We start from the raw sequence: 26262 nt of genomic DNA, 5'->3' as shown, positions 1-26262 counted from the left end.
TACTTTGGGTTGCTTATTCATCTTTAAGTAGTAAGTCCATACAAAAAGTGACCGACAGACTCAGCTCAAAGGGGTGAAGCCATGCAGTTGATGATGTTCTGACAATAGCCAACCGTACCTTGACCATCGCTTTCTGGAATGCCTTGTTTGAGCGATGCAAGAAATAAACAAAAGTTGTCATCGGCATAAAGCTTAGCCCATGGCGTTGGTGGACAATATTTCTTGAGTGAGTCTCAATGAGGAAAACTTTGTCCGGGTTGATGTTTCCTCGTATTCCACAATGCGAGTAGTGTATTTAAAGCTGACTGTAATGGCTGCTGTAGTATTTTCTCACGTAGCAGCAGGGCGGGACCCAAGTCAGATGAAGCTTATTGGTGATACGCCCGCCTAATTTCCCCTAGCGCTCATATAGACATCTGCTGAAGTAACACGATCCTGTTCCCATGTTAATAACAAACCTGCCCTCTCACGAACGAAATCCCGTCCGCACCTGGTTGATACTAATGATGCAATCCAAAAAACCATTCAGAACGGTCGTATTCGTTGACATACCCGATCCCGACAACATTCTCATGATACTCCACGCTCTCGCGCTGTCTAAAGAACGAGTAGCTATTGTGCTCTCGCCTCGGATCCTGGATTTAAGCGCTAAGCGGTATGATCAAAAGTTCTCAGAAATAAGAAAGGTCTTGGGTTTCAAAGTCATGTTTGAACCAATCGCGCAGGGCAAAGAGCCCAACGTCTGCAGAAAGTGGAAAGAATTCTTCCAAGCTGATGGCACTCTTTCGGATCGAGAGGTTCTGAAAGATACGCTCCTATATATGCGTGTTTCGAAAGTGAGAATCAAAGAGTGCATAGAGGAACAATATCCAGAGGGCAAGGATTACGAAATTTTTTGGGATCCAGGCTCTCTATCCAAAATCAAGAAGCCGGATATGCGCCACGCAATTCATACTGCCGACTACGCTTTCAACTTCAATGAAAATGAACAGCAAGAATACCAAAACATCGCCAACCTCCATAAGGCATCCGATCGGCGTAATCGCCTCCGTGATCTGTGTCAGCAATATATATTCCGACAAACAAAAGGGATACACCTCAATTCGTCGAAAATTGGGCCAACTGACATGAAAGATCTCTTCGAAGCCAATCTTGAGGTCGAAGACGCAATACTTCTAATTGGTGGTCCACTCACTGAGGCTCTGCAATATATACATCGCACAAATAGTCAACCAAAAACTGTTTATGCTATGCTGGGTACTCTTACCAACGATCGTAACATACTAGGCAGACCTCAATTCAACATCGGAAAAGACGCAAAGTCTGCGAACGCTTTCTTGAACGAGATTCTCAAGAAAAAAATTGAGATGCTCATTGTACCAACTGAATGTTGCAAAGGAAAGGACGAGCAGAACCCCTGCCCGTACGTACTTCAGCATAATGAATACCAAGACCTGTTAAAGAGAAGTCCCTTGCTATCCAAAATGGTCGCGTCATGGGTCAAGGAAACGGGGCAAGAGACTGGATATCACGCTTTCGACTGGATCGCCGCAGCTGTGATGGGTCGTCGAAAAATATTCCAGTGGGTTCCGGTGAAGCATAAAAAGCATAAAAAGCATCTGCCGGGAGAGATCATTATAGACATCGAATTTTCCAAGGCCGATCAGCCATCGACCATTTGGATGGCCACAGAAAATTACACGTACATGAAAAGAAAGAAAAAGGATCTATTTAGAGAGATGGAAAGAACCCTCCCAAGGGACGCAGTTCCGTCCATTTGAAAGCAAGGAAAGCGTTGAAACGCAAGGTTAGATGCCCTGAAGCTAATATATGAAGGCGTTGAAATTAAATTTTGAAACTTATGGTTTGCTATACCTTGGTGCCAAACAATTCATGTATATACATATATATATATATATATATTCTCTTGAACTACTGTAGTTAGCCAGTGAATCGAGTATCCAATACAAAGTCCATTTGGACCTCTCTTATTATCTTCGGATACAATTGAATGAACATATTAAGTTGGGTTATATCAGTGACGATGTGAATTGCTGTAACGGGCTGAACGCCCTTTGGATGACTCCTCGATGGAATCTCGGTTCAAGCCGTACGTGCACCGTCCGCACTACGTTCAGATAACGGACCCTATAAGCCCTGAAACATACCCAGACGATGGATCCTATAAGCCCTGAATTACACTTAGATAATGGACTCTCTTAGTCCTGAACCCTATATGGACTACCTATAACATACAAAAGTAGCTGTATAGCTTAGGAGCTTAGTTCTTTATCGAAAGCAACCTCTTGTATACCTCGCGATTGCCCCCGGAGCGCAGTCCCTTACAATTGCTTTTGGTAGGGCAGCAGAACAGGTAGAAGATTCTGAATATTAATATCTGAGAATTTAACTAAATGAGTCAAGCGACTCAATAAGAATATAACTAATCTCACTCACAAGCTCGTGCGGAGCTATTTTCATTAGCAGAAGGAATAGCTCTTGCATGTTTGGAAGCATGGATGTGTAAAGAAGAACCAAACAGTCCCTGAATACTACGAAGGCCAGGTAACTCTGCAATACAATTATGCTGACACTGTTGGCTTCTAGCTATGTGAGATGAGCCAGCATTAGTAAGCTGGCTATTGTTCATTGCATGAATCGCATCCTCTTCAACACTAGGCTTTGCCTCTGTGTCTAGAGCGGAATTAAATCAGGCCAATGTACATTGAGTAGTGATTTAGCTTGCGTACTGCTACCTCTGTATCTCTGCTATACCTTCCATTTAATCAACATGATGTCACCACGTATACTACATGTCCGAAAGCCTGTATCAGTGCAAATCAAAGCAGCTCCAAATGATTACTCGCTGGCAGAGGGGTTTATCGGCAAACCTGGATCAATTTATAGACAATCTACTGCATGGCCTTGTTTTATGAACTTAATACGCATCTGGTTCTCGATGTTTGGAAATAATCTTCAGTGGCAGAACGGCACATGATCCCGCCATTCCTTTCTCATTCCCGTGCTGGAGAGTCCCAAGATACGAAGCATGGCAAATCCAAATCCGAAACTCATCCATCCATCAACCTAGAAGCCATGGTCGGCATGAAAGATGTCTCGCAGTTTGCTGACATAGACTGGGAGCGTAGCTTGTAAAGCTGACTGGAAGAATTGGTCCACTATGGCTTGACTATATTGCCATTCGAAGAACTGTATTCTTTACCGACGAAGGTTTTCCTCACAGCACGGTCTATGCAGGAGCTGCCAAAATATCTGACCTAGCCGACTGAGGTTCCACTTGGACTTGAAAGATGGAGATAGCATTCTACAGGAAAGCCGGAACTTATGCTTGGGACACGCAGATGAATTCTCAGCACAATTTCGTCGTATGTTAAAGATTAGCTGTATCAGTCTCCGAAAGCAAGCTCGGAGCAACGAAGAGAAAAGAAGAAAGGAGATGCTGTGGGTATATGTCTCAAGGCAGACTGGGCTGCCCCGCGTTACATGACTTCCTCACAGCATCACTGACCTTATCAAAAGTATTCTGGAGATGCTGCACAAACGCCTGAACCTGAACGGACATGATGGTTTCGAAGAGGATACCTTGCGGACTGGAGGAGGCGCGGTGAACATAGGACAATCATTTAACCTCGATGTGCTGTTGGAGGCATGGAGAAGAGAGGGGTATTACGAACACTTGCTACGAAGATATGTCTGGTACAAAATGATTAAGCAGACCACATCTCGGCAGCGCGAAGTCAATCTCTTCGTCAATCAGCTGCTTGATAAGCCTTGGGAAAAGCGGCGCTGGAACCAAATAGCCAACAGAACCGATGAGCTTGATCTTCGCATCTATTACCTACGATAGGCCAACGGGAAGAGGGCCCGGTGGTGCTGGCGGCGGACTGCCGAAGAGCCCGAGATCAAGAAGAAGTACAAGCAATCGTCCAAGTCCTCACCGCCGCAATTGTTGACGCGATAGAGACTGCGGGAATACGAGTGAAAGAACGGGGTCACAGAGCGCCATGGTGGACACCGGAGTGTCACGAAGCGTACCGCAGACACCCGGTCTACTTACTCGTTTTTGACTTAGCATCAGCCATACGCATCATCTAACCCATATCATTCACTCTCTAACTAGTTAGTCAATTTCAAGTGTGGTTGCTGCTAGCGTAATTGAAGCCGCATTCTTCAGTCATAGTACTGTTCTTGGCACCTGTATGGCGCAAAAAGTAGAGCATTTTATTATGCTATCATCTAAGCCTATGCTATACAATACTGCACTTGGCCATTAGTTCCTGTCAAGCTCATAGATCGAACTGTTTAGATTCCCAACTATTACTGTATGTAACTATGTAACTACTTAGTTAATTGGTAGTGATAGACTTCTGTAAAAAGATGCGATATGCTGTTCAAAGCTACTACTATTCAAGATAAAGCTATCCACTGGGGCGGTGCAGATACCTTAGTAAGAAACCAGCTTATAACAAGGGGTTCTGATTCTCCATAATAATCATCAGCGATAGATTCGCGGTAGTAGGAGATGCATAATTGATGGACGAGGCGCACTCTTCGGTCTCCGATGTTTGAACGTAGGCCTTACGTTTTGTAGTTGAAACACCCACTCTTATGGTTCAATTTTGACTTTGCACTATGCGCGTACACATCATTCATGCTGATTTTTCCTGCCTCAATGGCCAGAGATGTTCGGCAGGCCCAGTCTGGACTTGCCTGGTTCGATTGCGACCTATACCTAGGCTGATTAGGATGCTGAATATTCAGACATAGCCTGCGAAACTTTCTCGGAACTGGCTTAGGTTTGGTCGATACTTTCGTCAACATAACACCCCGTTGCTTTGGAGAGTCTGGTAAGTCTCTCTTGGGAACGGCAGGGGCAGCTCGTGGTCGCTCGTATCCCATATCTACACAGCCCATACTAAGGGCACTGTCAGCTAGTGAAGCATACTCTTCGATCATGCGTTCGATGATTGCAAACTCTTTTTCAAAGGAAGGCATGCTTCTAGGTGTTCGGTAACGTTCTGTGTCTGCCCTGTGACTGAATATACTGCTCTCATTTTTCTCTCATCATCATGTCAGCCACATTGAAGTGATCTCCCTGCCGCAATAGATTTTAGACCTGATGCAGAACCTGGGCTTGTTCCAGACGGTTGAAACAAATCCGATTTCATATTTGGTTCGCGCGTGGACATAAGTATTGTTGATAAAAGAAATTCAAACACTCGTCTAGGTACCGTTCTTAGGGCTCTGGAACTTCGCCCTGTTTATATTATTGTATTTTGTATCTGAGATTCTAATAAATGTAGTTTCCAAAATTATCGGAACATGTAAGACTGCCGTAAGATCTCATGTAGGATCACATGACAAACTTTTCTGCTTTCGCTTATAGGAAATAGTGATGAAAGTTGTCATCGCCAGCTGTAGCCAACTAGACAAAGGCCTGAGGCTTACCGTTGGCGAGCTTCTGATTTGGGAGGTTCAATATGCGTTTAGCCAAAGAAATCCTTCGTCTGTCAACATTGCCAGGATCGCAGCCGACAGCTCCAATTCGGACGACAAAACCAGAAAATATCAGCAGAAATACATAGTTACGATCGTTGGTAATTGCGACTTCGACCTTACAGGTAGCTGCGCAACACACTTAAGCAGCCCCACATTTCGTAAATAGCTTAGCACAAAACGTCAGCTACAGAATAATTGATATTATTGATTAATCTGCGATCCTCTAGACTTTTCGAACACGGTATACAGGGGCGAGGCTGCATTGAATTCAAATCCCTCTTTTTTGTCGTCATTCATCACTGTCTTCAATCTTGCTAGAAGCCGAACGTAAATATTGGTCGCTAAGAGATAAGCAACACAATAGGTTGTTTACTACCCAGAGTGGCTGCAGCTCTCACTCATGCACCTAAAACTCTATTTCCGGTCATCCTGATGAACAGGTCAGCATACATGAAGCATCGCTACTAATTATGTAATCCGCTGACTGCGTGCAAGATGAAGCTATTATAAGCAAGAAGCCCACACACATATCATATAGGCCTCGCTTTTCTGTGCCAGCCCTTGGTTTCCACCGCTTATCCTCCGGCATGCATTATCGAGTGGTTGCTACAATATTGCTGCTGGCAGCCAAGTCGGCCAACGCGCACTCATTTGTTGAACAACTCACAAACATCGCGTCTGATGGCTCTTATGTTTCCTGTTTTGGCTATCCACGAGCGTTTGTAGACAAATCTGCTGACGCCAAATTTGATCAAGAGGCCAACAAATGGCTCCTGCCGCCGGCAGGCGGCCCGCCCTTCATCAACGAAACGCATCTGCTTTGCCATCCGTCTCAACAGGTCCCCAACCAAGCAGGCAGTTTCTCTCGTCTGCAAACCAGGCCAGGAAGTATGATCGCTTTACGTTACGCTGAGAATGGCCATGTAACCATGCCTGGAGGCGGACTCAATCTTGTGGGGAAGCCGAAGAAAGGAGGCACAGTGTTCGTGTTTGGTACAAAGCAGCCACGGCCTGGTGAAACTCTTCAAAATGTAATGCATTGGACACGTGATGGCAAGGGTGGTGACCAATCTGGCCGACTACTGACTGCCCAAAACTTTGATGATGACAGGTGCTACCAGCTTAGTGACGATAGTATAGTATTGGGTAAAGCTCGCCGTTTGCAGACACCCAACCCAATCCCTGGACAGCCAGGCTCAGATCACGAACTTTTCTGCGAGACGAATGTAAGACTGCCAGGCGATATCACTGTCGGCCAGCCTTACACCCTGTATTGGGTGTGGCAATGGCCAACAGCACCTCAGCAGGAACGTGAGCCACTACATGGGAAGGACGAGTACTACACATCGTGTATTGACGTGGATGTTGTCGTTGACTTACCTCTGGACCAATGTGGGGCTGGTCTCAAGGACCAGGACCCTATGACCGCTGCTGTTCCAAATTTTAAATCTCGCACTGCGTTGACAATTGATCCGCTAGCATTGTCTTCACAAGCAGACTTTGGGCCACCCACAATGACTAGAGACGAATCTTTTAATATCCAGCAGACTGCCACAGCCGTGCACCATAGGCGATTGCCTAATTAGTCTGCATACATGTTGCGAGTAATTGACAAAACGATCCCACCCCTGATGCTGGTAAAGAGTGGTCCAAAGCTTACTCGGGACTGCAATCACCGTAGGGCTCAGGGTTACCTATAAAATTTCGTAGACTGAAACTCTAAATCGCTCTCTATCTTCTATGATTACTGGTGATTGTTTTGTTTTTTCACTGTTTGCGCATTGCGCTGTTGTGTATAGCAAGTACTGTGCATGTTTTTAACGGGCTGAATGTCATTTGATTAGCTCCTCGATTGAATCTTGGTCTAACTACCCACAAAATATGGGTGTTGCCTCGAGTACCTGGATGCTATCGGCCCGATCGTTACTTGGGCAACTAACTAGCATTGTAACTTAGAGGAATTTGGTCTTTACCATCATGTTGCCGTCAATCCTCTTCATGACCTTTATAGCGCTTCCCGGCCTGTTACTCGAGCATAACGACTTGTCCAGCTTAATGTGCCTAGTTCAGTGTTTAGCTTTTATAGCATTCATTCTAAGTAGCATTAACCACCATCTATTTTTGGTTATCTTGTGCTATCTCCGGTAGTCCAAGTCATTTCAATTAGTAGTAGTAGTAGTAGTAGTAGTAGTAGTATTGGTTTTACGTCCTAACGAAGCCTCCCAGGGGGCATAGGGACGGGCGAAGCCTGGGGCTTACAGTGGTAGCGCACTGCCCAGTTACACCTATTCTAGGAAACTATATAGTTGGGTTCTTCTCCTCCTCGCCCCGCCGTTTGGGTGATTCTGAGTGGTATCGGGTGGGGGGTGCCCATCTGTTCTGCGCCATTGTTATGGCTGTAACGGAGAAAACTTGAAAACTAAGCACGAATCAAGTATAAAAAGAAAGATTACGCGGCTCCTGCCTAATAACGCCTAGGGCCGTAAGCCCTTGTAAGGGAAGTAAAAATAAAAACAAAAACGAGTGGAGTGAGTCAGAGTAGTGAAGAGTGTCTCCTTAAGAAGTAGTCTGCGCGGGCTTAAGGGCCTGCGCGGTTCTCTTCTAAGAATTGCCAAGACTTAAAGTGGGTCTAAGTGGGGAGGTTATGGCAGTCTCTAATAACCGTAAGGTACTCATTGAAGTCCGCCGGGTCTTCGTGCAACGTCTTTAAATAGGCGATTGCCCGTTCCCTCGTGCGTGGTGCTGTAGGGGGTCGTCTTGGCCATCTTGGGTAACTAGGGGCGTGTCGTCGGCACAGAATAATATGTTCTGGGGTCTTTGAGCGCCCACAGGTGCAGTGGAGCTCTGCAGCGTTATGCTGGTATTTCTGGTGGTACCAAGCAAAGTCACCATGTGAGGTTCTCGTGGCCAGTAGAGTAGCGAGTACTGGTCGGGGTAGGCGGAGCTCCTCTGGAGTGCGTCTAGTGTCGTAGGGGAGTTTCCATTGCGAGTACCAGGCCGAGAGCTTCGTACATGCTTTGCCCCACCAAGTTTGGTGGGCTTGGGCAACGGCTCCCTTCTCCTTTGAACGAATTCCCGAGATAGTGGGCTCCTTAGCGAGCCCGTATGGAGCGGTAGGGTTCTTAGCCTCGTCATCCGCCAGGCGGTCCGCTGTCTCGTTGCCTTCAATTTCTATGTGTCCTGGGGCCCATTTCACGCAGGCATTTAGCCTGGTCATGATATCCTGGGCTGCCAGAAAGGCCCATTGCGAGGAGTCTGCCGCGTTGCCTCGCAGGCACCAGATGACCGAGGTGCTATCAATGCATAAGTAGACGTTGTCCCCTGGCCCCGCTAATTCAGCGGCATGTTCGAGTGCTCTTGCAGCCCCGACTGCCTCTCCGTCGAAGACATGCGATAGGTCATTAAGGGAGCTTCTGCCTGAGGCGATGATCTTTTGCGCACGGTAGATTGCGTACCCGTACGTCACCCTCTTGCATCCCTCTACCTTTTGTTCAGACCCGTCCGAGAAGATGGTGATATCCTCGTCGCCTAGTGCGGCCCACCATTCTTTAAACTTTTGGGCAGCCGCTTCCTTTGGTTGGCCATCCGTTGGATCGCGCCTGCAGTCCTTTGAGAAGTGGGGAGCGGTAAGGGCCATCCGGGGCGCCTGGGGTAGGAGTTGTCCTATCCTTTGCACTTTAGTCCGGGGCTGCTGGGCGCCTCCAGCTCCCCGCCCACGGCCTATCTTGGGGATTTCGAGTCGTGGGACCAGTTGGTGTCCCACATCGACGGTTTGTAGGCGCATAGCGAGGCGCCATTTAACTTCTTCTAGGGCTCCCTCTGCTGAGGGGAGGCCGGCCTCTCTAAAGAAAACTGCCTTAGGCGTTGTCCGGAAGGCAGGTAGCACCGCGCATGCTGTCAGAGTGATCGTGGATTGGATCAGCTCAATGTGGTGTCCGACGCGGGTGCTCACGAGTTGGCTGCGGCTGCTTCGTGCAATCCGGGGGTTCTTCTTTCGTCCCTCGTACCATGCTTCTGCCCCATAAAGGAGGGATGGGAGGACGCAGGTGATGACCGCCTTTCGCAGGGCGTCAGGCGGGGGTCCGTATTTGATCTTGGCCAGTCCTCGGAGGTGTGTTGCCAGTTTGCGTGTGGCGGCCACTCTCTGGGCGACGTGTCTCCTAAAGGTGAGTTTCCTATCAAACCAGACGCCTAGCCAGCGTAGCGCATTTTGCCCCCCGTCCGTCGCTGGTTGTATAGGTTCGATGGTCAGCTCGTCCGTGACGCGGATAGGGGGTGATTCCCCATGTTGCTGCCTAGTGAGGTGAATAGCCTCGAGTTTCTCAGGTGCGAAGGCAACTTTGTTGTCGGAGCCCCATCTGTGTATTTCCCGGATGTCGTCAGCGACCTGACGGGCACTCTCATCCAGGGTGTGGGCGACTCTGTATATGCACACGTCGTCTGCGTAGCCGAAGCGTAGGTTTTTGTCTTGATTCAGGAGCTCTGCCAGGTACAGTGTGTACAATATTGGGTAGGTGGGGGTGATATCCTCGCCTAAGCGTACTTGCACCCTCCTATTTGACAGAAAGGTTTCAATAATGCGCACGCATAGGGGATGCCATCCCTGTTTGGCCATGCGGTGTAGGAGACGGTTTTTCAGAAGCGCGTCAAAGGCCCCTTGAACGTCGAGCGTGACCATAGTTACACTTTGTCCCTTACTCATGGCTAGCTCGACGTCGTGCGTGAACGAGGCTACTAGGTCCATTGTGGATCGTTTTGGCAGCGCCCCGCCGTGCTGGGGGCTGAGCAGGTTGTGTGCCATGGCGGCGGTAGCGATGCCTTTGCCTAGGCAGGAGAGTAGTGCGATTGGTCTCATAGAACGGACTGAGGTGTGGTCCTTCTTTCCCGCTTTGGGGATCATGGCAACCTCCGCGGTTCGCCAGCATTCTGGAAAGCAAGCGAGTTCCAGGCATTTTTGGTAGATGGCCGCGATGTGTCGTCCTATCGCGGGCCAGCAGGCTTTTAGAAGCCGCACGGTGATACGGTCAGTCCCTGGGGATGTGCTAGTAACCCCGATGGTGTACCGTTCGGCTTCTTCGATTGAGACCCCTGTCTCCCACGGGATGGGGGTGTGGTGGAAGTCACCAGGGCCTGGTGGTTGGGGGAGGTCGTCGCTGGAATTGTAGCGGTCCAGCAGTTCGCTCCTCAGGGCTTCGGCCTTGTCCCCATTATTCAATACCGTGCGGCCTCATTTCAATTAGTGAGCGGTAATTGGGGCCATTTTTTCAAGCATGATGGCATTGTCACATATGTTGTGGTACGATACGTGATGGAGCTCAAAAGATCAAGGGGAGACCCGCAATCGAGTAGATAGAAAAGCTGATAGTTGATCGCTGTGAAGCATTGATTGGAGAAGGTGTCTAGTTATCCACGTACGAAAGAAGATCGCAATATATACTACAAGCTAGTCACGTGATACTACATCACAATGTACTCTAGCCAACCACATGTCGTACGCTCTCATGCACTTGCCGCTTCCGCTTTGCCTACATATTCCAATTGTCATCCCAAGGACAAGCTCGGTACAAGCTTGCACAAAGAGAGTTAAACCATGTAAATAAGATGAGTTAATTGGCCCGAGAGTTTGCAAGAAGACACATCGCTAACAGCAATTAATAGTATTTAGGCAAAGTCACTACTTAGCGACAAAGGCTTACGTAGCGTGGGATAAGAGGTGGCCTGATTACAGAAACCGGAAGCTGCAACTGCATAAGAGTATATCGCTTGTACTAATGTGTTAGGTATGACTAAAAATGCGACGTGTCGTTTTTGCAAGAAATATCTACGGCCGCTGTAGAGAAATACTCATGTACCATGAATTCAGTAGACGAAACTGGCGATTCAACATGCAAGTGGCTGACAGTAAGCAAGCTTATTCTGCTTCTCCTGTGTGGGCCAATCGCTCGGCCTCAGACATACACCTTCCTTCCAGAGCTGACATGTGATTTCGTGCTGCTTATGGAGTCGCAAGTCTGTAGACTTGAAGATATCTATCAGCATAAGTAGTATGAAATCTATATAAACATTGTTGTTTTGGAGAGCTGATATGTGGTTTTTTGGTATACGAAAGTCAACACTCCTAACATCTCCCATACTGGTTCGGCAAATAAAGCTATTAATTGACCTCAATATGAACAGGAAGTCTATTAAGATGAAGCAGAGGGCGGAGGCCGCCGTTAGGGTGCCATCAGATGCTAAATTTTATAACACTCGAAATCCTCACAACCGTGCTATCCGGAAGGCTCGAGTGACGGAAGAAAGAAAGACCCGAGTGAGGCAAAGTGGAAAGAGTGCAGTGACGCAAAATAGAAAGACCCGAGTGACGCAAAGTGGAAAGAATGCAGTAACGGATAGAAACAACGAGCATAACATGTGTTTACGAAAGCGGCCTCGGCGACTATGATTTTCGTGGTCGACCTGCTGCTGGAAGATACATAACTAAGAGGAGAGCTATAACGTGTTCCACGGGCGAGCGCCGCACACGGGCGAGCGCCGCACCCCACCAAACTTACACACCTCTACAAGCGCGTAACTCCATCATAAATTAATTATTCTATTATATATTTAGATAGTAGATTAAGTACTATCTAAAGTATCTTTCTTGCATATACGTGAATTATGACCAGTCTCCCTACACCTACTACAGCGCGCAAGAGCCTAGCGGCTGACACCTGATCGCTCTCCTCTTTGACGCTCTTCATGAGCAATCTGCTAATCAGCCTCACGCTGAGCGAGTAGATCCTCACCAGCTCCCTTTGTAAGGACTCCTCGCTTCTATATCCGCTTTTTCTTACGTTTTCTATGTTAAATATGTAAAGCGTTGAAGGTGAAGGAAAGACTTATAGAGTGGCTAGTACCCAGCCACCTAATATTTTCACCTATATATATACTCGCGCTCCAACTACCTTAGTTAGCCAATGAATCCATTATCCAACATTCTACGCTCTGATACTGCTATATTAGCTCTCTTAAGGCTAGCAATTCGATCGCGCATTAGCTTAGCCGAGAGCATCATTACCTCAGCTCCCTTCTTAAGCTGGTTAATCGCCGCGATAATTGAAGCTGGTGATGAGCCTTGATGCCGCTGAACGCGATTACGTATTAACGTGGATTGGGCTTCAAGCTCACGTACGTTGCTTGGAGTACGAGCCTCCCAGAGAGCCTCTGCGAGAGGAGCTGGAGGAGTAGGCGTACGTAGCTGCACGTCAAGCTTTGATAGAACTGTATCTGGCTGGAGAGGAACAATGCCTGCGCCTCGAAAAGCTAAGCAGATATTGGCTAGCGTAAAGGATCGATCAAACGCTACCTTAAACGCTGGTAGAAACTCAAGCTTGGTGATGTGGTTAATATGGTATCAGATTAGACTCTCCACCTCGCGGCTGTACGCGCGCTTCAATGGCGAGAAGCAGCCAATGTCAAGAGGCTGGAGTAGGTGAGATGAATAAGGCGGCATACAGAGAGTGTAGATATTATTTTTCTTGCAGAACTCTTGGAACTCAAGAGACTGGTGGCTCTTATGACCATCAAGGATAAGTAGACGACGTGTACCAACAACGCAAGTCTTTGTATGAGCATCGAAGTGCTTTATCCATGCAACGCCTAGCTCGTTATTCGTCCAGCCGTTGTCACTAACTGCGATCACCTAGTCGCGCAGGACTTCTGCCTCCTCGTACCAGGCAGATAGGTGGTGCTTGCCAGTAAAGATAAGAAACGGTGGGATAGCCCAGCCAGCCGCGTTAATCCCAGCGATAAATGTTACCCACTCACGACCACCTAGCTGAATAGCTTTTGGCCGTATTCTTCTCTCTGACGCTATAATAATAAGCTAAGTTGTAATCTTGCCTATTATAAAGCCAGCTTCGTCGAAGTTATAGACGTCCTCATTACAGATGCCGTACTTAGCTTTTGTCTACTCTATAAGCTCAAACCAGCTCTTAATTAGGACTAGATCTTCACATAGAGCTCTCTGCCTATCGTACGCTCGGTTGAAACGCGTTATAAGACTATTTGTACGCTTAACAAAGGTAGACGGCTAGTTGACTCCAACGCGTCCTCCACTGCGCGCAGCCAGCAGCTTATCAGCCATATCGCGCACGGCTGCGTACGTAGGCGCGAATCCACGCTAATCTAGATTAAGTATATAGCTAATAATCACCTCCTCTTCTAGCTGTGTTAGCTTCTTTAAGTTGGGCTGGCAATCGCGTCGCGCAGGGACACCAGCGCGTCGGCGGCGGATCGTTCGTTTAGACACGCTGTAGATAGCAGCAGCACTCCAATTACTTAGAATCTGCTTAGAATTAATTAAGGATATAGCAAGCTGAATATCTGATTCATTTGAAGCTAGTAGAGTAGCGCTGCGTTGGGCCATTGTACGATAAGATGGGAGAGGTGTGTAAGTTTGGTGGGGTGCGGCGCTCGCCCGTGTGCGGCGCTCGCCCGTGTGCGGCGCTCGCCCGTGGAACACGTTATACACAACCACTCTACGCAATATATTCTAAATGCCTTTAAACGAAACAGATATTCAGCTTGCTATCTCTTCTCTTAATACTCATCAAATTCAGAGCAACCGACGTGCAGCAGCAATATTTAACGTGACACGATCAACGCTACAGAACAGGCGCAATGGGAAGCCTGCCCGACGCGATTGCCAGCCCAACTCAAAGAAGCTTACCAAGCTAGAAGAGGAGGTGATAGTCGATCATATACTTGATCTAGATTCACGTGGATTCTCGCCTACCTACGTAGCTGTGCGCGATATGGCTGATAGACTATTAGCTGCGCGCGGCGCTGGCCAGGTTGGGCAGAAGTGGCCAGCCAACTTTGTCAAGCGTACAGACAGACTTATGACGCGTTTTAATCGGGCATACGATAGGCAGAGAGCTCTATGTAAAGATTCAGTCTTAATTAAGAGCTGGTTTGAGCTTGTAGAGCAGACAAAGGCTAAGTACGGCATCTGTGACGAGGACGTCTACAACTTTGACGAAGCTGGCTTCTCAATGGGCAAGATTACCACGCAGCTCGTTGTTACAGCGTCAGAAAGAAGAGCCCGACCAAAAGCTGTCCAGCCAGGTGGTCGTAAGTGGGTGACGTTCATCGCTGGGATCAACGCAGCTGGCTGGTCTATCCCACCATTTCTGATCTTTACTGGCAAGCACCACCTATCTGCCTGGTACGAGGAGGCAGAGATCCCGCGCGACTGGGTGATTGCAGTCAGCGATAATGGCTGGACGAATAACGAGCTAGGCGTTGCATGGATAAAGCACTTCGACGCCCACACAAAGACTCGCGTTGTTAGTACACGTCGTCTACTTATCCTTGACGGCCATGAGAGCCACCACTCTCTTGAATTCCAAGAGTTCTGCAAAGAGAACAATATCTACACTCTCTGTATGCCGCCTCATTCATCTCACCTACTCCAGCCTCTTGACATTGGCTGCTTCTCGCCATTGAAGCGCGCGTACAGCCGCGAGGTGGAGAGTCTAATCCGACACCATATTAACCACATTACCAAGCTTGAGTTTCTACCAGCGTTTAAGGTAGCGTTTGATCGATCCTTTACGCTAGCCAATATCTGCTTAGCTTTTCGAGGCGCAGGCATTGTTCCTCTCCAGCCAGATACAGTTCTATCAAAGCTTGACGTGCAGCTACGTACGCCTACTCCTCCAGCTCCTCTCGCAGAGGCTCTCTGGGAGGCTCGTACTCCAAGCAACGTACGTGAGCTTGAAGCCCAATCCACGTTAATACGTAATCGCGTTCAGCGGCATCAAGGCTCATCACCAGCTTCAATTATCGCGGCGATTAACCAGCTTAAGAAGGGAGCTGAGGTAATGATACTCTCAGCTGAGCTAATGCGCGATCGGATAGCCAGCCTCGAGAAAGCCAATACAGCGGTATCAGAGCGTAGAAAACGTAAGAAAAAGCGGATACAGAAGCGTGGAATCCTTACAAAGGGAGCTGGCGAGGATCTACTCGCTCAGCGCGAGGCTGATCAGCAGATTGCTTATGAAGAGCGTCAAGGAGGGGAGCGATCAGGTGTTAGCCGCCAGGCTCTAGCGCGGTGTAGTAGGTGTAGAGAGACTGGCCATAATTCGCGTACATGCAAAAGAGATACTCTAGATACTACTTAGTCCACCCTATTACTCTCTATATAATATAATGTTGCGTTGTTGAGATATACGTTCATAGAGGTGCGCAAACTTGGTGGGGTGGCCAACTCGCTTGCCTGGCCAACTCGCTTATCCAGCACGTTATGCCAACTTATCTTTATTCTTAACTAACTAGTTATATAATTACACTAATTACTTAACGTGCATCCCCTCGTGACGAAACAACCGGTGTAGCGGAACATTATTCCTTACACAAGTAAATAAGACGCGGAAACGTTTATAGACACATGTTCAAAATCTCTAGTTGTTTGTATTTGCATGCACCCTACACACAGCTAATAATCAAATAGAAAAATACACAGCGGTGTGGCAGTATATCATCGATACGCTGGAGGCAACATTTTGTGCCTCAATTGGCACCTCAGCTTACGCAGCTATTTTACTCTGAATTTTGTTGTCGGTGATCTTGGACGATGCTCTAAGTATTTCAATTTTAGATTATTATCTTAAAATGCCAGATAGTGATATGTGGTGGACATCAGAAAGTTTCTCCGTCGCCAGAACGATTGGGAAAATTCGCGATGAGAGTTTAGCGCAGCTTTGTCATCTGTAATACTATGTTGACGTGACCATTGTCTTACTCAATCATGTGACATGTTTTTTTGGTACTTTCTATCACTCTTTGGTCTTTTTTCTATTATTAGCACAACGCGAGGAACGCCCACAACCAGGACACTCGCTCAGTAGAGCAAGTTGTGAAGCTGTGATGTATATTGTAGCAAACATGGACCCCGCCAGCCAGGCACTGGCCTTAGAGTTGCCTCCCAACGTGCACAAGAGCATCTCTGCTCGAGCTAGATATTGTAACATTCCTCGTACTACTGTTCATTATCGGCATCGAGGTCGACCCTCGAAGAAGGCCACAGCTGAGAGCCAGCAATACCTGAGGAGAAAGCGCTTGTTGACTTCTTGTTACGAATGAGTGCCAGTGGATGCCCTATCCGTATCAAGTACATACCTTCCCTCGCCTTCTGCATCGCCCGCCGACGAGTATCGAATCGGCCCGCTGGGCCGCCGAATAAGAACTGGCCTCAAGCCTTCCGCCGCCGTCATCCAGAGATCAAGTCGAGGAACAACAAAGCAATGGCTTGAGAGCGCCACGATAACAACATATATGACAAGGTTGTCCACTGGTTCGAGATGATCGAGAAGGAACTCTGTAGACCAGATATCCTGCCAGAGAATGTCTACAACATGGATGAGACTGGAGTCATGCTGAACATGCTCGGCACTGTCAAAGTCCTTGTAGGTAAGGATGACCGTCGAGACTATAGAGGTGCGGGCGTTAAGCGGACGATGGTGACCGCTATCGAATGCGTGTCAGCAAGCGGTGAGTCGCTGAATCCAATGATCATCTACCCACAGGAGCAACTGGACGACTTATCCTACCCCTGGATGGTTTTATGCCCTATCCGAATCTGGTTACAACGACTCGTTTATCAGCCTTGAGTGGATGAAGCAAGTGTTCGATCCCCAGACTAAAGCTCGAGCTAATCAGAAACCGCGCCTACTAATCTGCGATGGCTTCGGTACGCATGAAACTCTGGAAGTTCTTGACTTCTGTTTCGAAAACAACATTACTTTGTGTAGACTGCCCTCTCATACGTCTCACAAGCTACAGCCATGTGATGTGTCGGTGTTTGGCCCATTGAAGGCAGCATATCGAGATCAGATCGAGCGACTCTATCGTGGAGGTCTGAACAATATCAACAAAGAGCACTTCACTACTATATATAGCCCAGCGAGGGAGAAGGCGATAACGAAAAAGAACATACTTGCAGGCTGGGCCAAGGCTAGACTGTTTCCGTTCAATCCAGCAAGGGTCCTTCGTGATCTTACAAAGCCAAACGCTCCCCCAACTGCTGGAAACCCTTCTGAAGATAGAGATGTGCGAGACGAGATAGCCCAGACACTAGTAACGCCCGTTTCGACAGAGGCCCTGACAGGTTTGCTGAATCAGATCAAGCATAGTTCTTGTGATGGTAACGAGCGAAGCAAAGCTCGTCACGAGAGACTCGTTCAAAAGCTTGCCAATGCCGCCCAGCGATTGTTTGCCCGACAAGCCCTAGACCAGAATTACATCGGAATCCTCAGAGATGCGAACAATGAAGCCAAGACTCGCCGTAAGACAAAGTCTGAAATTCTTCAGAAAGTCGAAAAGGATGGAAACGGGAGGGTGGTGATGTATGAAGATCTTGAAATGATTCGGGCAGATCGTGCGAGGAAGAAAGCGGCTAAAGAGGCCAAAGAAGCCCAAGGCAAAGGAAAGCGCGGTCGACCAAAGGCAGCTGCAGAGGCAGATCAAGGCAAAGGAAATATGGAGAAGCGTGTCCGGAATGGAAAAACTACAGTGCTGGAAGCGCACAGCCTAGATGATGTACAAAAGATTCCGTCGGCAATTCAAATGCCAATCGATCCAATGCTAGAATCCTGGAGAGCGCTCGAGGCCCAAATGTGGTGATAGGTTATAGCTGAACAGGTCTTAAGCATAAAGCCGTCTAACTCATATGTTCGTTCCTGCTTGTCATCCAATCAGTTACAGTCTTTCCTGTCACCTAGAGATGGAAGTCATTCATCTTTAAGGACATGGAACTGATAGTTCAATTGACAATTGAGTTAGATTCGACTATCTATTCCCCAGATAATCAGCCACGTTCTCAGCAAAGTTTTCGCTTGTAGCGTTGTGGAGCTGGAATAGCCACAACGCTGCCATGGATGTTTTCATCTCAAGGGCCTCGACCTCGAGTCGTCTATCGACTGCTGAGCTTGCTCTAGTCTATCCTTGATTTCCATTATGTAAGGGGCCCGCCCTAAAAGAATGTCCAAAGTTATCACTGGGATGATTTTGCCTAGCTTTTCACCCTTATTCCATCTTGCGATAACGGTTTTCACCTTCGCTAAGGCTTGATTTCTGTACCAAGACCCAAGGCTTGTCTCTGATGTCTCTGGTTTTGGAGGCTGTTGTCTCCAGCTGTGTGGTCCATAACCTTGGTTGAGGCACATCCAAGTGTACTCGTAGAAAATCTTGGGATTGAAATAGTATCTCGAGCCTTTGTACGTTCCTCTGAGAGACTGCCCGTTTTCCCTAGATGTTTGCAAGCAATCGAGAACCCGAGCACTGATGAGTGCACATTTTAGCCATCCCTTCTCATTCCTAGCTTGTTTGTTCGGCCACGCTTCCCACATTTGCATCCTGTCCGTATACTCTTCATCGTCTTCATCTGGATGCTTTTTTCGTCCCTCTGGGTCACGATCGTCCTTGGTTAGCGTCAGATGACTCGATTTTGATGGCCAGTCCCAAACATAGTGACCCTTGATTAAGGCAAGCATAGCTTTTGTCGTGTCATGTGCTTCGCTATAGTCCAGTAGCGTGTCATCGAGCCTCATGTACGGCTCAGGTGGGACCGTCAGCTACATGAGCTGCATGGTGGTATGTTCGTCCATTATAGTGTAGGCAAGTTCAGACTAGGCCGGGTGTTGATGTTGGCAACTCATGCGAGGGGGTTATGATTTAAAAGGGCAAACAGGAGAGAGCGGGCTTTTGAAGACGCTGCGTCGTTGACCGTTGTGGCTGAGCGTATTTGGGGGCGGCGTTTCAAGATGTCGTATGTTCAAGGCCTAATCAGTAAGCTGTACTCCGTATAAGCATGTTCTTTAGCGCTGCTGCCTAAATCCTTGGCGTCAATGTAAATTTCTGACTAACTAATTCTGCATACAGTTTTGCGCTAACCAAACACAGCAAGCGCACAATGCGAAAGTACCAGCTAGCATAGCGGCGCTGCAAGGTTTCGCGTCCCACAGCAGCCACAAGACCAGTGCGGCTACTAACTAGACGTCGCTGCGAGGTTCTGGGACTTTCAGGAAGGCTACAACTTACTATTACGGCCAATCAAGGTGTCATGTCAAGACTGTACTAACGAGTCTATCTCATGCCACAGAAGAAGGCCGTTTGCAAAGATGTTTGTAAGGATAGCAAAACACGAGTAATTTTCTATCTGCAGATGTATTTCAAACTTGGAGAGGACTATATTATAAGATTGCATATCTAGAAGACAGTTTTCTGCTGTGTGTGTAGACACATTTTGGGACAAGTTTGAAGTACCTGTTATTTGTTCCGTTACAGGGGTTGTTCCGCTTCTGTTGGATGTACGTTATTGTATTGTATTGTATTGCATAGGTTTATCGTCCTTGAGAAGCCCCCTAGGGGGCTCCAGCCTCCCGAAGGGCATGAAGACGGGCGAGGCACAGGGCTTATTTTCATGCCTATGGACGCCAATTCTAAGTAATTACATTTTTTGTGATTTCGTGTTGCCCTCTCTCCGCAGGTTGAGAGAGGAGTTCTCATTATCACGTGCGTAGGCACGTGACAACAATGTTTTGTCGTTTATTTTCCTCTTCTACCTTCAAGTATAAGCCTTTCTCCCTAACTCCTGTTTCTCTTAAGTAAAAACCTCGTAGGGGAAAAGCTTAAGAGATTTGAACAGGGAGAGAAGACTGCCTTTCCCCCTTGTCAATAGCCGAGAAAAATAGTAAGTGGGTCCGCACAGATGTGCGTTGATGGCTGTTGGATTCGAACCAACCGTCTGAAAAAGTCAGACTTGCCATTGGATGTACGTTAGTTAACTAGCTATGTTAACTACAATTAGAACAGGAATACCTGCATCATAAATTATCTCATCAGAACGATTCAGGAGTCGCACCACACGTCTACCAGCGCATTCGCGATTGTGTTTTATGAGAAAGCCTCTGTTGATTGTAATGGCTCCGCAGATGCTTCTTTTTCATTCCTCGCAGCTGTTACTTCAAAAAGGTAAGACTCGTAGCTCAACAGTGAACAATCCTTTAGATACAGTATCTCGCGTGAAGAGTGGTAACTTATTTTCCATTCATGCTCACCAGGCAACGAAAATGACAGCTTCAAAAGTTTCGCGCGATAGCATTTTATTTATGGTCTTTGTACCAGCTGTAGAGATCCTCCATTTCCTGCAGCTCAACTGGGCCAAATCTTTTGTTACATTCGATACATTTCTCACCGCCATGTCTCCACAAACACCAAGTTTCAGAGGGCTTCCCAGGGTAAGATCTTTTCTGAAGACGAGTTACACCATGTTTTTTCTGATAAAAACACACAACAAATCCGCGAAGCAGAAGACAGTCTCCCTCCTTGATACGCTGCTTGGTTTTGCTGGCTGAGTTTCCATCACCTTTATTCCAGCTGTTCAGGTCGAACACATCTATTGCAACCCTGATAGGGGGCAACGCTATGCTTGACCCGTCTATAATATGCAGATTATCATGATCCATTGCAACGACTACCCCCAGTGTGTTGACTCGCTCCAATGTCCCTTGTCGCAGCCAACAGAGAAAAATAGGCGTAAGGGCGTCAGACACTACGTAATCGTAGGGTTCAGAACTCGCCTTTGTAGTCGGTGCTGCTAGTCATAGATTGTCTCTTGCTGTATCAGATGGTTCTCGCAAAGTTTGCTGACCATCTGCATGTCCAGAAACATGAGCTTCTCTAGGTGCAGGAGGCGGATAAACAAACGCAAATTTAGGCTCTTCATTTCCAGTATGCTCCGGTTTTAGGGGTAGAGATGTTCTTGAGTCTTTTATCATTTGCTTTTTTCGAGTATAGTGCGTAGCTTCTAGTGTTTGTTCTGCTTTGTTTGGGAGCTCAATCCTTCGTTTTCCTATAGCGTAGTCATTCTGGTCGAATCGACTCACGTTCGTTCCAGCCACGCAGTCTGGAGGGCTAGCGAACATTATCTGTGTCGTCGAGTTTGATGACGGATCTTTGTTATCATTGATAGCTATTTCATCACCAGACGAGCCAGCCTGCAAGTTGTTGAATCCGATTGTCGGGGTGTGTGGAACGAACGGACTGGGGCCGGATACTTTCCGGAGAGCTTCTACCAGCACTTCCTTCTCTTTTTGTAAATTTGAAAGATCTGCTTCTAGTCTTTCGTTTCGATCGCCCGTATCTGATAATTGTTCTCGTAAAGTATCATTTATTCTCTCCATCTCTTCTCGTTTGCCACGCTCAAATGCAATCTGCTCGATCGCATCCTGATTACTTTTCTCAGATGATATCTTGAGCTTTTCATGGGCATCCTGTTCTTCGCAGAACGCAGACTCACAAGCTTTCGTATACAAATCCGCCTGTTTGATCTATTTTTGCTGTTAGCTATAACAAACATTTAGCAGTCACGATAGACTTACTTCTTTTTCTTGACATATGACCTTTGAGTTTAGGCTATGATTTTGCGTTTTGAGCTTTTCGCAATTATCTCTTGTGTCTTGAAGATCCTCCTCCAGAGTGTCTATGTAGTATTTGGTCGTCTTGAGTTCTGCTTCGAGTCTACTGATCTCTTCGTCCTTCTGAGAACTGTGTACTGTTAACGGAGGTCTGCATAAATGATACAAGTGTTTTACCAGCATTCAAACGTATGCCCGTCACGGCCATCTCGAGTAATACCAGCCATGCTGAAATTGTAGCGTGTAGCGTTAATGAGCTGATTGTGGCGGTGAACGATTGCCTGCGATGAGTGGAAACTGAAAAGATAGCTGCCCTCCTTTTTCTCCTCGATCGCGGTTTTTCCTGCAGAATTAAACTAATTACTCCCATCTAACTTATCCTTCCTATGCGTGAAACTAATTATACAAAATAATGTCTTGGCGGCAGCTGTTAGCCTAGTGTCCTGCACCGCGAAGATGTAAGACAATTATTCTCGTCATTTCATAACCATAAACAATTTCTGCAAAGCTGATATGTGATAGATGCAGGCTTAGCTATGCTCCGTCATCATTACTCTACATAAAGTGATCGCGTCTAGGCGATGATGATGCACATTAAAAAACAATTACTGTCGCTACTCAGGTACTTCTTATCATCGATTCCAAGGCGAATACTACAGTAACGAGATGTCAATTCTGTCGTTTGAAGATTGTACGCAGAATGTAATAGATTTTGAGACGGCAAAAATCAGAGCAAGTATCACGTTAGCAGACAGCGGTACATTTATGCACAGCCAACAATCAGAGACATTGAAACGTGGCGGCCCCGTCCGTCATTTGGAGAATATTCAAAGACATCACATTCTGGCTAGGGAGATGCCATTCTACACACGAAATGGGCATGACTTCTCCTATCACCCCCTGCAACAAGCAACGTGGTGTTTAGTTCTAGATCCAAGCACAAAGACACCATATTTCGAGTCGCTTGCAGAGTGTCAGAAGAGGATGATATCGGGAAAAATACTGTATGAAGACAGAGATCTGGGACAGGGTATTCACCCACGAGCAGATAGAGAATGGATATCCACACTGCTATGGAGGGAAGAGTGGTCAAAAGATGTTTATGAACTGAAAAATGTACTCCGTCGCAAGGTGAACGGAAAAATGCAGATCACGGTCCTCTTGTCACCTACCGACAAGGCGCGCGAGTTATTACGCAAAATCAGAAAGAAGCATGAATACATGTGGGATGGTCTCGTGCGGGCACCTCTTAATGCATTTCCACCGAAATGGAAGAATGAACTTCTACGTAGCATAGATAAGAGAAAATAGTTTACGCATGTAACTAAACAGCTAGTCAGATAAGCTGGATTAACTAACTACTCCTTACTGCCCCATTTCTTCGAGACATGTCTCCCGCAATTCAAAGAGTTGTCTTCTGAGTGGTTTCCCCCTATTGTTTAACACTAATCAAACTTATCATGATTAAACGTGAGGCGGATTATAGAAATTCACTGCTGGAAGTTTTGCTGTCGCTTGGGCTTAGCTCGACGCGCTCCAAAAGCCCTGCAATCTCCAGGTCGCTCTCGCACATATCCGAATAGCTGTCGCTGGACTCTGAATCTGTCTCAGTGTCATCGTCGCTTGATCTGTAGTCATCATTGGCCCTATTTTCCTCTCCGTCTTCGTCCACAACGCTTATATTACACTTGCTCTCAGTTTCACTGTCATCTTCGCTTTCGGTTTCACTGTCAGTTTCACTCTCGATTTCGATACCAGCGTAAGTATCGTCCTCGATTTCAATACCACTGTCAGTATCACCATCCTGATAGCTCGTGTTTTTACTGCATTTACGCCTAGGGTTGCGTCTTCTGATCGCTTGCATACTCGCGGTATCAACTGTGTGGGGCATATAATTTATCGATGGGTAGAGCAAAAAATCTTATGTGAATTATGAGTATCAGTCAGCAAGAGTCTTGATTGAAGATGTCGTAGTCGATGAGCAAATTATAGGGGTCCTAAGTAGTCCTTTGTATGTTCTAGTGAAATTCTCAATAGGCTTATGAATGCATGTGAGATCAAATCGTTGATCGACTGCGTGATGCATATGTTATGTAATATCTGACAAGATAACGCCCTTATCACATTCACGAACCTAGGAAATTCAAGTCGCTATCGATGTGCAGTCAGGTGGCAATTCTGAGCCAATATGCAGCATTTGTGATGAACACACATGACTTAACGCATTGGTGGCCTCCATTATCCACATAGCGTATCTACCATGATGCTTACGGGACGTCTTGTTCTGGTGACACATTGTATGCTTACTGGCCATAGACTAGCGCGTGTTCTGATGATTGAAGAGTCCTATGAACGCTTGTCTGCAGTGGCCATGATAGCGCCAGCAGTGAACAGCCCTTCTGACCACCCCCGAACACATACCATATCTGGCATCAAACTATTACAAACTTTGCAATGAAGGCAGACAGCAGTTCATCCAGCGCTCAACATGCCGTCTACAGCCATGAGTTTTCATCTGGAATTAGTTTCGTGGAACAAAACGACTGTGGTCGTCGCCTTACTCGTCCCGACAAGGAAGGATCTCGCGAAAATCGATTAGAACTACTGCCTAGCGTAGCGGAGGCCTCTCATAGTTACAGAAGGGCGCTGATAGTGCCTCACGTGACTATCACCAGGCTGTGCACAAAAAAACCTAGATATTTGAGCTCCTTGTCACCGATTCAAGAGAATACCACAAGCGTAAAGAGAGTATTGAATGACAAGGTTCACCATTTACCTCTGGATATGGCGGTTGGAGAAGACACGAGACACGTTCAGGAAGCTGCGCGTCCTGTCGACGCCTTGAACCAATGCGATGCCACAACATTGGAAAGAGATCCTAATGTCACTGGCATAGAGTAGACCGATGGCAAAGATAAATTCTGCAACTTGCGAGCGCTCCATTACCCACCAATGTACGAACTTCTCACGCCTGTGAGAATTCCTATGTCAGGCGACGATTTGGACGAGATGCATTGCGCGTTCTGAATTTTGACTCACACGGCTATTGTAGCAGCAATCGATTTATGCACCTAGCGGGATCTAGTTAGCAGGCTTGTGTCTTGCGCAGGAAGAGGACAGACTGGATGTAATTACACACAAAAGGCATGTAGTTAACTAGCATGTCTGCACTATCAAGAGGCACTGCCCCTTAGCATGTGATTCCCCTTACCACATGTGAAAAAGAGCTCCTTCGACTTTTTAGATATAATTAATAATGCCATCTTGTGGCTGGTTTCATAGTTAGTTAGCTTTACTCACGCGAGCTCCATTGATTCATGTACTAGCACGACTAATAATTTAGTAGTTAAGTAACTAGTTAAGTAGTTAGTTAGTTAGTTAACTTAATTAGATGTTTAACGTTAACTTAGTCAAGTCATCTATGAAAACGATTACGAAGTCTATTAAACAACTAGTTAAACAACTAACTAGAAATCAACATTTACATCATTTGCTGATTCTATTCATGCAATTAACTGATTAATGAATGAATGAATAAGAATAAGACAGACCAATCCTCTTAACTAGTCAAATTCTCTTTATCTACAGTGGCATCAGCTCCGACGGTGACTAGTTTACTCAGATTCGACATTAGCATATCTACAAGCTGACCTGACCTAGTTTCATGATCATCTAGTATATTTTGTATCTTCTCCTCGCAAGTTTTCATATGTGGATTTGGCCTAATTTCATTTTCCAGCATCTTCTGCATGTTCTCCTTAAGTATTTGCACATTGTTATTCATAGTGGCTTGATGAAATTCTCCTATATCTCTTAGATTTGGCGCGAAATCCTCCGGGTACTTGGGAACTCCAACATTCTCTTCACCGGGCTGGAGATTTGTATCGGAAACGAACATATTATCTTTTGGAGACACAATTGCAGTTGAACCTTGCCATCGCTCAGGCTGTTCCGGATTTATGTCAGTAGCGTAAGTCTTTTCGACTTCCACTTTCTCCATGATCTTCTTCTTCTTCTTTTTCTTCTTCTTCATCTTCTCCTCCTTCTCCCTCTCCTTATCCTTCTCCCTCTCCCTCTCCTTCTCCTTCTCCTTCTCCTTCTCCTTCTCCTTCTTCACGTCCTTCTTCACGTCCTTCACCCCATCTTTCACACCCTTCGTCAACATCTCTCCATTTAAAATGGCAGACTTGGCTAGTGCTGGTTTCATTTTATTAAGGTTAGCGGGTGATGCTGGTGTCAAACGAGCAAGTACTAAGGCGCAAACTGCAATTATATATGTATC

The 26262-nt window shown here is 46.7% G+C and overlaps 8 protein-coding genes across 8 annotated transcripts; 3 read left to right on the top strand and 5 right to left on the bottom strand.

Moving 5' to 3' along the window:
* Positions 1-506: 506 nt before the first annotated feature.
* On the top strand, positions 507-3868 carry PSV08DRAFT_187098 (uncharacterized protein; the record flags this gene model as incomplete). Its single annotated transcript, XM_014221562.1, has 2 exons — positions 507-1702; positions 3541-3868. The coding sequence occupies 2 exons, from the start codon at positions 507-509 to the stop codon at positions 3866-3868; spliced, it is 1524 nt and encodes a 507-aa protein (XP_014077037.1).
* A 731-nt stretch (positions 3869-4599) lies between these two features.
* On the bottom strand, positions 4600-5016 carry PSV08DRAFT_250525 (uncharacterized protein; the record flags this gene model as incomplete). Its single annotated transcript, XM_014221563.1, has 1 exon — positions 4600-5016. One exon carries the CDS (start codon positions 5014-5016, stop codon positions 4600-4602), a length of 417 nt encoding a protein of 138 aa, XP_014077038.1.
* A 1091-nt stretch (positions 5017-6107) lies between these two features.
* PSV08DRAFT_186697 (uncharacterized protein) lies at positions 6108-7106 on the top strand (the record flags this gene model as incomplete). The annotated part of the gene is made up of 1 exon (XM_014221564.2): positions 6108-7106. One exon carries the CDS (start codon positions 6108-6110, stop codon positions 7104-7106), a length of 999 nt encoding a protein of 332 aa, XP_014077039.2.
* An 11205-nt stretch (positions 7107-18311) lies between these two features.
* PSV08DRAFT_325318 (uncharacterized protein) lies at positions 18312-19332 on the bottom strand. The gene has a single exon (XM_014221568.1). The coding sequence runs from the start codon at positions 19110-19112 to the stop codon at positions 18447-18449; it is 666 nt and encodes a 221-aa protein (XP_014077043.2). The 5' UTR covers positions 19113-19332; the 3' UTR covers positions 18312-18446.
* A 1832-nt stretch (positions 19333-21164) lies between these two features.
* On the bottom strand, positions 21165-22207 carry PSV08DRAFT_373507 (uncharacterized protein; the record flags this gene model as incomplete). The annotated part of the gene is made up of 3 exons (XM_014221569.1): positions 21165-21893; positions 21945-22110; positions 22158-22207. The coding sequence occupies 3 exons, from the start codon at positions 22205-22207 to the stop codon at positions 21165-21167; spliced, it is 945 nt and encodes a 314-aa protein (XP_014077044.1).
* Positions 22208-22646: 439 nt separating this feature from the next.
* On the top strand, positions 22647-23291 carry PSV08DRAFT_186633 (uncharacterized protein; the record flags this gene model as incomplete). The annotated part of the gene is made up of 1 exon (XM_014221570.1): positions 22647-23291. One exon carries the CDS (start codon positions 22647-22649, stop codon positions 23289-23291), a length of 645 nt encoding a protein of 214 aa, XP_014077045.1.
* A 169-nt stretch (positions 23292-23460) lies between these two features.
* On the bottom strand, positions 23461-23871 carry PSV08DRAFT_250520 (uncharacterized protein; the record flags this gene model as incomplete). Its single annotated transcript, XM_014221571.1, has 1 exon — positions 23461-23871. One exon carries the CDS (start codon positions 23869-23871, stop codon positions 23461-23463), a length of 411 nt encoding a protein of 136 aa, XP_014077046.1.
* Positions 23872-25539: 1668 nt separating this feature from the next.
* Positions 25540-26187, bottom strand: PSV08DRAFT_373505 (uncharacterized protein; the record flags this gene model as incomplete). Its single annotated transcript, XM_014221573.1, has 1 exon — positions 25540-26187. The coding sequence occupies one exon, from the start codon at positions 26185-26187 to the stop codon at positions 25540-25542; it is 648 nt and encodes a 215-aa protein (XP_014077048.1).
* Positions 26188-26262: the final 75 nt, after the last annotated feature.

This window comes from Bipolaris maydis, assembly GCF_028858645.1.
Source record: "Bipolaris maydis strain C4 unplaced genomic scaffold PSV08scaffold_13, whole genome shotgun sequence".
Classification (NCBI taxonomy): Eukaryota; Fungi; Ascomycota; class Dothideomycetes; order Pleosporales; family Pleosporaceae; genus Bipolaris; species Bipolaris maydis.
This window is presented reverse-complemented; position numbering and strand designations above follow the sequence as displayed.